General features: G+C 37.8%; 1 protein-coding gene across 2 annotated transcripts in view; it reads right to left on the bottom strand.

Moving 5' to 3' along the window:
- Positions 1 to 9,858, bottom strand: part of LOC107665456 (mothers against decapentaplegic homolog 4-like) — a 17,063-nt gene extending 7,205 nt beyond the window's left edge. Inside the window, exons 1-9 of one of the 2 annotated variants that reach the window (XM_016456332.1) lie at positions 9,543 to 9,858; positions 8,246 to 8,569; positions 4,838 to 5,020; positions 4,725 to 4,754; positions 3,805 to 4,014; positions 2,264 to 2,389; positions 2,016 to 2,123; positions 1,204 to 1,254; positions 947 to 1,130 (exon numbers count right to left, since the gene is read on the bottom strand). In XM_016456332.1, the coding sequence (XP_016311818.1) occupies positions 947 to 1,130; positions 1,204 to 1,254; positions 2,016 to 2,123; positions 2,264 to 2,389; positions 3,805 to 4,014; positions 4,725 to 4,754; positions 4,838 to 5,020; positions 8,246 to 8,471 (1,118 nt within the window). In that variant the 5' untranslated portion in view covers positions 8,472 to 8,569; positions 9,543 to 9,858. Of the gene's footprint in view, positions 1 to 946; positions 1,131 to 1,203; positions 1,255 to 2,015; positions 2,124 to 2,263; positions 2,390 to 3,804; positions 4,015 to 4,724; positions 4,755 to 4,837; positions 5,021 to 8,245; positions 8,570 to 9,542 lie in introns of those variants that run through there. The other variant, XM_016456331.1, reaches the window with a different exon arrangement.
- Positions 9,859 to 12,823: the final 2,965 nt, after the last annotated feature.

The raw sequence follows: 12,823 nt of genomic DNA, 5'->3' as shown, positions 1-12,823 counted from the left end.
TGTAAACATGAAACATATGCCATTACCTATATTGTACTGTGGTACAGTTATGGAGGCCCTTCATAATGCAGAGGTCAATGGCCTGCTCCGCCAATAGTTAGAAATGTCACTGCAGTGTTTAATAAACTGCTGTTTTACTAAATTCTTATGAGGTGAAATTCAGTGCAGTCCCGTATCGTGAGATATGTATCGTATCGTGGCCTCTGTATCGTGATATGCATCGTATCGTGACTTTGCTGGTGATACACAGCCCTAATCGAGATATTGAGTTGATAATGATAATCATAATTGAATTTGAAACCGGTGAAGATTCACACCCCTATTTTTCAGATGGCTGACAAACGTGACCCTGGAGCACAAAAGCAGTCATAAGTAGCACAGGTATTAATACATTAATACAATAATACATTGTATGGGTCAAAATTATCCATTTTTCTTTTATGCCAAAAATCATTAGGATATTAAGTAAAGATCATGTTCCATGAAGATATTTTGTAAATGTCCTACCGTAAATATATCAAAACGAAATTTTTGATTAGTTATATGCATTGCTAAGAACTTCATTTGGATAACTTTAAAGATGATTTTCTCAATATTTAGATTTTTTTGCACCCTCAGATTCCAGATTTTCAAATAGTTGTATCTCAGCCAAATATTGTCCGATCCTAACAAACCATACATCAATGGAAAGCGTATTTATTCAGCTTTCAGATGAAGTATAAATCTCAATTTCAAAAAATGTACCCTTATGACTGGTTTTGTGCTCCAGGCTCACATACAGAGATTCCAACTATAAACAAAAAGCACAGAAACTGCAATTTTGGCTAAAATGTTAAGTTGTAAAGATGTATTTGCACAGCAGAAGAAGGAATCGGATGGTGAAGTGCCTGAAGATTCCCACCCCTAATAACAATCAGTTTAATCGTGATGACTGTGTCAGCTGTACCTTGCTCTCTCGATGGCCTCCGTTCGGTGGACGTTGCTGAGCTGGCCGAGGCAGAAGCGATCTCCTCCGGAGGGGTCCACATACCCGTCGACGGTCACGATCGGACAGGACGAGGGAACCTTAAAGGTCTCGCCCACTTGAACGTCCATCTCGAAGTAAGCGATGGAGCACCAGTACTCTGGAGCTGCCCGAGATCAGGGGATCATTAGACATCCGAACATGACCGAAATGAGATCGTAACAGAATGAAACTCTTACCAGGGTGGTTGGATATCGGTGGCTGGAATGTGATTTCGTTGTGAACGGGCCCTGAGGAGAAAACAACACCGATTGAGTCCATGGAGATGCACTGCAAATCGTTTTATTTAAATGGTATCGTGGTGCTCGTAGAGCACAAAAGCAGTCATAAGTAGCACAGGTATATTTGTAGCAATAGCCAACAATACATTGTATGGGTCAAAATTATCCATTTTTCTTTTATGCCAAAAATCATTAGGATATTAAATAAAGATCATGTTCCATGAAGATATTTTGTACATTTCCTACCGTAAATATATCAAAACGTAATTTTTGATTAGTAATATGCATTGCTAAGAACGTCATTTGGACAACTTTAAAGACGATTTTCTCAATATTTTGATTTTTTTTGCTCCCTCAGATTCCAGATTTTCAAATAGTTGTATCTCAGCCAAATATTGTCCAATCCTAACAAACCATACATCAATGGAAAGCTTATTTATTTAGCTTTCAGATGATGTATAAATCTCAATTTAAAAAAATTGACCCTTATGACTGATTTTGTGGTCCAGGGTCACATACATACATATATATAATTTTTTTAAACAATAATAAGGCCCCTATGAATCGTTTTTTTTTTTTTCAGAAATTCTGTTCTTTGTATTTTAATTTTTCTAAATTGTAATTATTCCTATTATAGTCACTGTGCTTAACAGCAGGCTTCAGCCTCCTGCACCTTCTTCATTATAACATCCAGAAGGCCGGTTGTGAAGCTCTAGACTGGAGCTCAGTGTGTTTCTATGCTATGGTTCCAGGTGAGATGAGACACTCACAGTAGTGCGCTGGATGGGTCATGGGCGGGTGATGCTGTAGATGGCCGTTCTGATGGTGAGGCACAGTGGGGGTGAAGTTACTGTTCCTCGTCCAGCTGGAGCTGGTGTCTGTGGACAGAAGAGCAGAGAGCGCACGTCTGACACCGGACATCAGGTTTACTCATGCTCTGGATACTGAATGCAGGAGATGCTGAAAAGCTTTCGGACTCTAGGTGGAGCTGCTGGGTGGAGCTTCACTGATGGCTTACTGTGATGGTACGTGGAGGGCTGGCCGGGGGGGAAGCCATTCTGCTGTGAGCCCTGCCCCGTCCCAGAGGCAATCTGCAGCAGACCATCACTGCTGTGGCTTCCTGAGAGAACGCTATTGGGCTGAGCTGGGGAGAGAGGGCGGCATGCAGACATCAACACACACAAACCATGAAACACCAGGACTGGGCGGCGTGACCGCAAGCGTGCATCACTGTACGAGCCATTCCATATCATGGCATCAATACGAATCATAATATATAGTGATGCATGAATTCTGCCAACTGAAACTTTATGTTGCACATAAAATCCACATATGCATCTACTGACGACATTCCAGGAAATCCCTAATATGGACAAATGTATCCAGTTATCACTGTAGCTGAATAAAATGCAGATAGAGAAATTTTAACTGAGGAAACTTGAAGAAAATAAACATAGGATTGACAATTCGTGACCCTGGAGCACAAAAGCAGTCTTAAGTCGCTGGGGTATATTTGTAGCAATAGCCAACAATACATTGTATGTGTCAAAATTATACATTTATCTTTTATGCTCAATGGAAAGATTATTTATTCAGCTTTCAGATGATGTATAAATCTCAATTTCATAAAATTGACCCTTATGAATGGTTTTGTGGTCCAGGGTCACATTTCAATAACAAAATAACTTATCAAGAAGTTGATCTAAAAACTACTACTATTTTTTTTTTTTTTTTTGAGTATTGATTAATTTGAATAAATCTGATCAATTTATTATTATTAAACTTTGTTTTTAGCTTCGGTTTTTGGCTAAACTAAAACTTTGGCTTTCTGCGTTTCCGTTAAAATATCATTAGATTAGATTTTAGATTAGATTCAACTTTATTGTCATTGCACATAAAGAGAGCCGGAGCGGTGTTAGCTTTAGCTTAGTTCTTAGCCCACCGCGCTTACCCCGCCTTTGTTTACGATCACGACGCCGCCTGGGAGCACTTCCGCCCGGCCGGGTAGAGTGCGTAGTCTCGGGTGGTCTGGAGATCTCAGGGATGAGTCGAGGATTGGTGATAAAACTGTTGGAAAAGTGCACACCAATATCCAAAAGCTCCTGTCGGGTGTAAGATGTTAAAGCAAAGCTGTTCAGTGCGAACAGGCCCGAGATGAGCAGGAAAAATACTACAAAATTGCAAAAACTGGAGAGACGCTGAGCCTCGCGATGTGTACGCGCCGCCATCTTGGTCATAAAAAAAATGACCAAGTGATTACGGTACATAACTAATAGTTGTAAATGTACAGAAATAAATTTGCATATGCATGTGCACATTTACATATACAGGAAGTTGCTCAACATGTCCCACTCTGTATTTTCGCATTAGTTTATGTTTCTCTGTCGTTCTCATGTGTAAATAACGTAACAGTATAAACGCTATAGCAGAATGTCTACGGTCACAGCGCCCAGCACTGTTGCACACCAATGAAGAATGAGACACCTCCACAAACGAGAAAGCTTTTCAGCATGGCCTGTGCGTTTAAGGATATGAGCGAGCGACTGTGACGTGTCGTACTTGTGGATCCCACTGCGATGCTGGAGAATGCGGAGATGGAGGCCGAGCTGCTGCCCTCTACTGGCGGGAGCATGGCGGGCGTGTTGAAGGGCTCCGGGGCCACCGGTCGAGAGGGAGGGTGTTGAATCGTCTGCATGTGTCCCTCAGTGCTGGGCAGAGACTGCTGGCCTTCAAAATCATACTCATCCTTCACCATCAGACCCGACGGACCTGAAAACAATTATATAGAGACACGCATTACATCACGCCAACATGAGACTGCATCTGAAAAACAGTTTACTTCCATAATGTGTCATGCTCGATTGGATGCTAAAAAAGGTTGCTGATGGTCATTTCAGAGGTGAAGCAAGTTATTACACTTTTATGACTCTAGGAGAATTCACAACAGTATTAATTTCATAGTTTTCATCAACAACATTTTTCACAGACAAAAACAAGACAATAAACAAAACATTTTGAATGACAATTTATGACAAAAATCAATTGACCTTTATGTCAATATACCTTTATGAACATATAAAAACAAGACTTAAGTTCTCTTTCACATCTTATTGCACTTGAATGGACAAATGCACACAAAATTATGTCGAAATGTCCGTTTTAGTGAGTATTGACATCCAAAATATTAGAGAAATATAGTAGCTCAATGCTGAGAAGATCTTGATTAGGTTCAAACTGAAACCAAGCCATTCACACAGAACGCAAATTCAGCGTATTTTTTAGACTGACAAATTCAACTGCTGCACTCGCGTCTCGCACAAGAGATGTATAGAAAGCCATGCAAAGTTAAAACAGTTTAAACGTTTAGAAAACACGTCGCAAATTTGTGGAGGTTTATCCCTTTTAATTTGGATTAATCTCTTCAACAAGGACAAAAACACTCAGAAACCAAGTCTTTTTTTCCATAGAGTATCACTCACCAGAGCCAGACAGTGTAAGTCCAGATAAATCTAGAAGACAACACAGGATAACTGAATTAAATCGAGGCCATAATGAATGAGCTTTACGCTATTAAAACAAACATGAAACGAACCGATTCCTGGAGACACGACTCTCTCGTAATGGTAAGGGTTCACACACACGCTGTCACACTTCAGGTCAAAGGCAAACTGGCAGTACTTGACATGTTTCAACTCGTTCTTGTGAAGGTCCGGCCATCGCCATAACCGTGCATAAATGACATGTGGGAATCCTTTACGACCAGCCACCTGAAGGCAGAAGAGCATTACAGGAACAGCCATTTAGAATGACATACCAGTAGGGGTGTGCAATATTGACACAAAATTATATCTCTATATATTCTGAGATTTTATGGATAACGATAATTGGACAATATTTTGCTATATTTTCATATCTTAAGGACTGCCGTGGACAGCTGACTCCTAAAGTTTTTGAAATTCTTCATATTCTGTGTGATAGTCAGTTCACAGCTGTGATAGAAATTAATCTTTTCCAATAAGTTTAAACTGATTTTTACCTTTTATGGGCATTTTTACCTTTATAAAGCCATTTTTTATAAAAGCGTGCATCATCTTTTGAGTCAAATTCTTACATTTAATCATTCAATTAGAATAATAAGACATCTGGGCTGTTACCGAGCAAATTAAATCAGTATCAATAAAATTTATCTTTGCAATGCAGAGGAAACACAGAAGCTGCATCTGAAGAGGCGTTTAGATGTGTTTACTCACTGTTTAATGCAGGACATGAATGCATTTAACCTGCAGTTACAAATGCATAAATAATGTTTTGATATATTAAACATAAAATTCTGAATACTGATATTTGAAATGAATTAAAACCGCCAGTAGGTGGCAGCAAGTCACTGTTAATAAGCGAGTCATTGTGATTCAACTGAATCATTTAAACAGTTGATTCATTCAGGAACGAATGCTCAGAGACGCAAAACAGTGCTGTGGCTGTGTTTGAAATTATTTTTGTTGTCGAAATAGCACAAAAACAGGCAATATGGTGTCTAAAACGTAAGTCTTCTTGTTTATTGAACTGTTGTATAAAATCAATATCACATTTGTAATCGTGCTGATGTTTGGATAAAAAAACGGCACTCTTCGTGTCATATTGATAAACTATATGAAATGATATAAATATTTCTGCCGCCATATCTTGATTTTTGTGATCATTCTAAATGCATTTTAATAGACTGAATCATGCAGTGAAAGAACACACTCTAAATTCACACGCGCACTAGTCTAAACTACTAGACTTCATCACGTAATGTATGCATGCACTCTGTAGGTGTGTTTTGTTTGGTTGTTGCGACATACTCGATAATGTCAAATCACACATCGTTAAAACAACAATTACAATATATATCGCACACCTCCTACATAACATACACACACACACATATATAGTGTTTCCCCTAGGTTTATGGCGTTGGGGGGGGTGTCCTTTTTTTTTTTTAATGGTTAAATTACATTTTATTAATTAAAAAGCATGTCTAATTATCATGAAACTTAAACAATTTAACACAAATTTATTAAAAGTTTAACAAATATTACATGTTTAGGGCCCTATGAAATTTGTATTTTTCCAACCTTGTGTTTTATTGTAACCCAATTCTGTTTTAGCATGTCTAATTATTTGAAAGCATAAAACAAGTTTTGTAACAGTTTCCCTGTTACTTATGTACCAGAAATCCTCTTTGAGCACTATTGTCCCTACTCACCTGAGCAGTAGGGGGCGCTCTGGTAAAGTAATGCATGAATTTATCTATTTAAGGTAGCAAAGGAGGAGTAATGGCAGGAAGTTAATTCTCTATCTTCTTTGCAGAAGCTTACCTCATGGTGGTTTGAGACTTTGTACCCTGTTTGAGGAACTTTATAGTTCTAAGCTCATCCGTAATTAATTGTTTATGGTATTTTGTTTTGTTAGCAATAAGTGTTTGTAGCACATGGTTATGGTTTGTTTAAATGTTTGTCTACAGAGGGTTTGTGTTCTGAGCCTATATGGATTATTTGGTGGCTTAAACATCTGAGAAGCCTGGAACTAGGAGAGCTGACTGCTTAAAAGCAACGCTGGACTTCAAATATCTCTTTGCTAGTTGATCTTTGCTGGGGAATCATCTGGGCATTCAAGTACTGGTTTTTTTTTGCACTTCATGTTTCAACAAAGATTGTGCTCTCACTTTATACCCTCTACCACAAAGACTGAGCAAAGTATATGGGTCTAAGTGATTACAAGCCAGGGGCTCTGTTTTGGGATACTGGACTGGTTTTATGCTCTGGTTCTAACTGTTGAGCTCTCAATTGTGTGTGTCATATTGAATTTGTATGTGTTGGTAATTATATTTAATACACCTGACTCATGAGTAGGATTGGTCTGTTTGGTCCCTCATTTCAAGTAGCATTTGCACAAAAGATAAAGGTATATGTGTTACATATACATTTCTGCCCCCATATCTTGATTTTTGTGATCATTCTAAATGCATTTTAATAGACTGAATCATGCAGTGAAAGAACACACTCTAAATTCACACGCGCACTAGTCTAAACTACTAGACTTCATCACGTAATGTATGCATGCACTCTGTAGGTGTGTTTTGTTTGGTTGTTGCGACATACTCGATAATGTCAAATCACACATCGTTAAAACAACAATTACAATATATATCGCACACCTCCTACATAACATACACACACACACATATATAGTGTTTCCCCTAGGTTTATGGCGTTGGGGGGGGTGTCCTTTTTTTTTTTTAATGGTTAAATTACATTTTCTCAAGTTAAACCGAACTTTTATTTTGACGGGTTGCCGTGAATACCTTTACATTTCTGTGTGTGTATGACATGATTATAGTTTTACTCAAATGACGGTCAAATGCTCATGAAGTGACAGTTCTGGAGATGTTGTTCATGTATTTACGTCCTCATCAGACGTGAGACGGCAGACGTTAATAACACCGGAAGCGTCACGAGCGTTTCAGTACGAGTACTACACAAAACCGCGCGTCTGCGCTATTCATTAACACAGAGACACGCAGAATTCATATTTAAATATGAATCGTTTTGCGGTTTAATATTTACAAATACTAGTGGGAGTGTGCTCACTTGTGTGTGTGTGTGTGCGATTCCGTTTTATTTTTTTCCAAATTCCGTTTTTTCCATTTTAATTTTTCTCGACTCCTTTTTAATAGTTAAATTACATTTTATTAATTAAAAAGCATGTCTAATTAATTAAAATCATGAAACTTAAACAATTTAACACAAATTTATTAAAAGTTTAACAAATATTACATGTTTAGGGCCCTATGAAATTTGTATTTTTCCAACCTTGTGTTTTATTGTAACCCAATTCTGTTTTAACAAATACTAGTGGGAGTGTGCTCACTTGTGTGTGTGTGTGTGCGTGGGGGGGCGTAACTCCGCTGTGCGTGATACAGAGAGTGCGACCATGTAACGTAGAGACTGAAATGACATGCCGTCGTGTAAATAAGATACACATTTGCTGGGATGAGCGCCGTTGGTGGTGATGGCGGTGATGAGCGAATCCAGCTCGTCTTTCTTCTCCTTCAGTTTCTTCACCAGACTCTCAATGGCCCGTTTGGCGAAGGTCTCGCTCTCTCCGCCCTGTCTGTGACACATCAGACTGTGCACGATGCTCAGACAGGCATCGTTACTGGTGGGTGTGTTTGTGATGGACATCCTGCGCTGGTTATCGGCCTCAGAGAGGCTCCTGTGTGCCGCTAATAACTCGTTTCAGCAATACACTGGCGCCAGTGAAGGGTCCATCCAAGCGGCCCCTGCGGAAGGATTGAGATTGATAATGTTATCGAGCGTTTGAGGGGTTCCCCTCAATCATATTGCATGCTTTCATAGAAAAAAATATCTGAAATGAGTTGATATTATGGAAACCTGTTTCCGCCACCACTTGATAAAAAATAAAAAAAAGCAACTTTATATTTCACAATTCTGCCTTTTTTCCTTGCAACTGCGAGTTTGCATCCTGGAATTCGGACTACTTTTCTCAGCACCGTTAGAAAAACTCACAATTGAGAGTTACAAGTTCAGTTCGGAGGAACAAAATTCAACTCACAATTCTGACATTTTCTCACGAGTTTATATCATGCAATTCTCACTTTATAACTCGCAATCATTTATATCACACAATTGTGAAAAAAGTAGTCAGAATTGTTAAATAAAGTCACAACTACCTTTTTTATTTTTAATTAAGTGGCCGCAACAAGCTACCATCATATACGTACATGGAACACGTATATATATATATATATATATATATATATGTGTGTGTGTGTGTGGAAAAAACAAAAAATGTATATATAATATAAAGACACATTATATATTAAAATGTAAATAAAATATATAAAAAATAACGTTTTATAAAAAATACTATATGTAAAATTTACAATTATAATACATTAAAAATGTACACATTATTTATAGAATATAAATATGCGATTTATATTACGTCAGAACATCAATTTAATATTCGGACACTGGTTTTAGTAAAGCTAACACCTGAAGGTGTTTAAAGCAAATAGAAGCACCTAAATAAATCTCTAGAGCTGAAGACTTATAAAGGTGCAGAACTCATGAATGTGATTTGTGATGAGCTGAAGTGAATGTAAACAACGTGTGCGTGTTAGCATCACATGCTAATGCTAGCACACAAGCGGCTGCTGATTCAGATTTTAACTTATGATATAGACAAATAAAACACATTTAAATGTGGACATTTGTATTGAAATGACATACCTGTTATGTCACCTGTGAATTAATCTCTTTATCTGTCCAGTTTTGGTGGTTTTGATGTGAATGTTGTTAGCGGCTAACCGCGCGTAACTCACTTCAACCGGACTAACGCGTTCCGCTGATATCTACAACGATTTAAAGCGACGACAGACGTCAAGAGCTCTTGTTTTGAGCGAGAACTCTGTTAGACGTGATCTGGCACAATATATTATTAAGAGCAGGGTTTACAAAAACAAACAATGTAGCCGCGACGGTCTCGACGCACCACCTCACGCCCTGCTGCGCAATATGTCGAACTGCGCATGCGCACTGCACTGAGTCTGTATGTATGTATACACCTGTTTGGTCATCAGAGGCACATTCCAAGTCAGCGAGATTTTTGTCAACATTTGGCACATATACTGTCATTTATAAAGACCCAGTTAATACTGTGAACTTGTAAAACTGCATCTCTATATTCATCCCATGTGTCCTCCTAATGTGTAAATTTATTACATACATGGTGTAATAAACGTGTAAACGTATTACATACGATACGCACGCACTCCGAAGACCCGATCCGAATCAAAAGATTCACAAACCCTTTCCCAAATAAAACGATTCAGGATGCACGCTTTGAAGATCCGATCTGATAAATGATTCGCGAACCAGTATTCAAGATCTGAATCAAAAGACTCGCGGACTCGCTCAGAATTTCCGATCTGAATCAAATGATTCGCGAACCCACTCTAAAGTCCCAATCTGAATCAAAAGATTCACAAATCCACTCTAAAGTCCCGATCTGAATCAAACGATTCGCAAATCCACTCTAAAGTTCCGATCTGAATCAAATGATTCGCAAATCCACTCTAAAGTCCCAATCTGAATCAAACGATTCGCAAATCCACTCTAAAGTTCCGATCTGAATCAAATGATTCGGATTCGCAAATCCACTCTAAAGTTCCGATCTGAATCAAAAGATTCGCAAATCCACTCTAAAGTCCCAATCTGTGAAAGAAAAAACTTTTCGGAAGCTTTATTTTTAAGAGTGCAGAGTAAAAAGTCGTCTGGTCAAAGAAACCTCACTCTTAAAAACAAAGGTTTTTTATTGACACTGATGGTTTCATGAAAACCTTTAATCAGGTTCTTTATAGTTCAGTTCAATGACGTCAACACAGAGTAACGCTGCGTGTTTCTAAGCATTTCAGGGGACCTTTAAAAATAAAGTTTCCAAAAGGTTTTTTTTTTTGTCTTGTTTTGTTTTGCAGTAAATGAACCATTTTTGGTTCCTCAAAGAACCTTTCAGTGATCAGAAACACTTTTAATAGCATTTGAATAATCTAAAGAACCACTATAAAGAACCTGTTGTGCAATGTGTTAAAGATTCTTCAGTGGAACCATCGATGCCAATAAAGAACCGTATTTTTATGGTGATCACGGAGAGGTTCTTTGAGGAACCAAAAATGACTTTCATTGCATCGCTGTGAAAATAACACAACGCAATGCATAATATGGTTACACTAGACTGGGCCGCATTTTGACGGATTTAGTCCTATTTTAATTTCGATGGCAGGAGGAAGCGAAGGCATGGTTGGTGCTCAGGAATCTGGTCTCATCCCGAGTGAGGGGTCGAACACGCCTGGCTTTTTCACACCTCCTTATCACCGCTGTGCGAGAGAACGTGGCTGTGTGAATATTCACACTCGTTTAGTTACAGTCGGCGCTATTTGACTGTACTGGCATCTGCATGACGAAGCATTAACATCCATAGAACCTTTCCATTGACAAAAAACTCTTATATATACACTCTTAACCAAGGCTTTTTTGGCAACGATGCCATAGAAGAACGTTTTTGGCTTCCCCCATCAAAAAGAAAAAAAAAGTTAAATTTATTTTATTTTTTATTTGTTTTATCCCCTTTTATGCCAAAAATCATTAGGATATTAAGTAAAGATCATGTTTCATGAAGATATTTTGTACATTTATTACCGTAAATATATCAAAACTTAATTTTTGATTAGTAATATGCATTGCTAAGAACTTCATTTGGACAACTTTAAAGATGATTTTCTCAATATTTAGATTTTTTTGCACCCTCAGATTCCAGATTTTCTAATAGTTGTATCTCAGCCAAATATTGTCCGATCCTAACAAACCATACATCAATGGAACGATTATTTATTCAGCTTTCAGATGATGTATAAATCTCAATTTCAAGAAATTGACCCTTATGACTGGTTTTGTGTTCCAGGGTCACATATAAGTTTAAGTTAAAACGGTGTAATCCAAATGAATGGAAATTTTGCATGCAATTCAAACACATAAACCCTGAATTTAGGCCTGAATAGTATTGAGTGCACCAGTTTGAGCTGGATTTTCCAGCTGTATTACTGAACATCCACTAGGTGTCAGTGTAAAGTCATTCAGGTAAAATGTTTGATGAGATGATGTGTGTTCAAGCATCACTCTGAAAGAGTCTGAAAGAGGTTTAATTAAGGGCTGGATTGCTGTGATTGGGAAATCATAACCAGCTCGCACATTAGTACAGTTTTCCTGATGCTTGATTTGAATGCTTCATTAAGCTTCCCTGCAGGTGGCTGATGGCAACATTTATTGTGCTTCTTTTGATTATTTCTATACATACAGCACCAGTGACACACATGTAGTGATAATACAGTGATTTTGAAATAAGTCACAAGATTTTCGCCACAACGAAGAACAGTGAAAAGTCGAGTTTTAACCACAGGATTGACAGCGAGACTCCAGCTATGCTGTTCATCAGAGATTCACCAACATCAGGCTATAGATAGACAGCACTGCTGGGAAGGAATGTACTGTTATATAGGAATATTTCACCAAAAAATGAACATTTTTCGCACTGATGTCTCTCTTGTTCTTCTTTGGAAAGGAGACACTTTGAAGAAACTCTTCAATGCACGCAAGGCACTAAATTTGACTTGAACGTGCATTTAAAAAAAATTTAATCCAAAATTTATACAGATGAAATTTATATGCATTTAAAAATGTATGTATTTGAACATTTCCATGCATTTGGATTTCATAGTTTTAACAGACTAATAAAAATGTGATGTATATTTTAAGTCAGTAATATTTCAGGGTCTTAAAAAAATCTTGGCATAATTTATTATTACTATTTGCATCTGTGTCATTTTAAGTTACAGCAGGTTTTATAAAGGAAGAAAAAAAATTAAGGAATAAATTGAATGGAACATAATACATCAACATGGTCTCTACATAAATGTCTTGTTTGGAAATACAACTTACAACAGATCTGTTACTTTTTA

The sequence above is a fragment of the Sinocyclocheilus anshuiensis genome, unplaced genomic scaffold (assembly GCF_001515605.1).
Source record: "Sinocyclocheilus anshuiensis isolate Anshui unplaced genomic scaffold, SAMN03320099.WGS_v1.1 scaffold495, whole genome shotgun sequence".
Classification (NCBI taxonomy): Eukaryota; Metazoa; Chordata; class Actinopteri; order Cypriniformes; family Cyprinidae; genus Sinocyclocheilus; species Sinocyclocheilus anshuiensis.
Note: the sequence above shows the minus strand (reverse complement) of the source record. Positions and strands in the feature narration are given on the sequence as shown.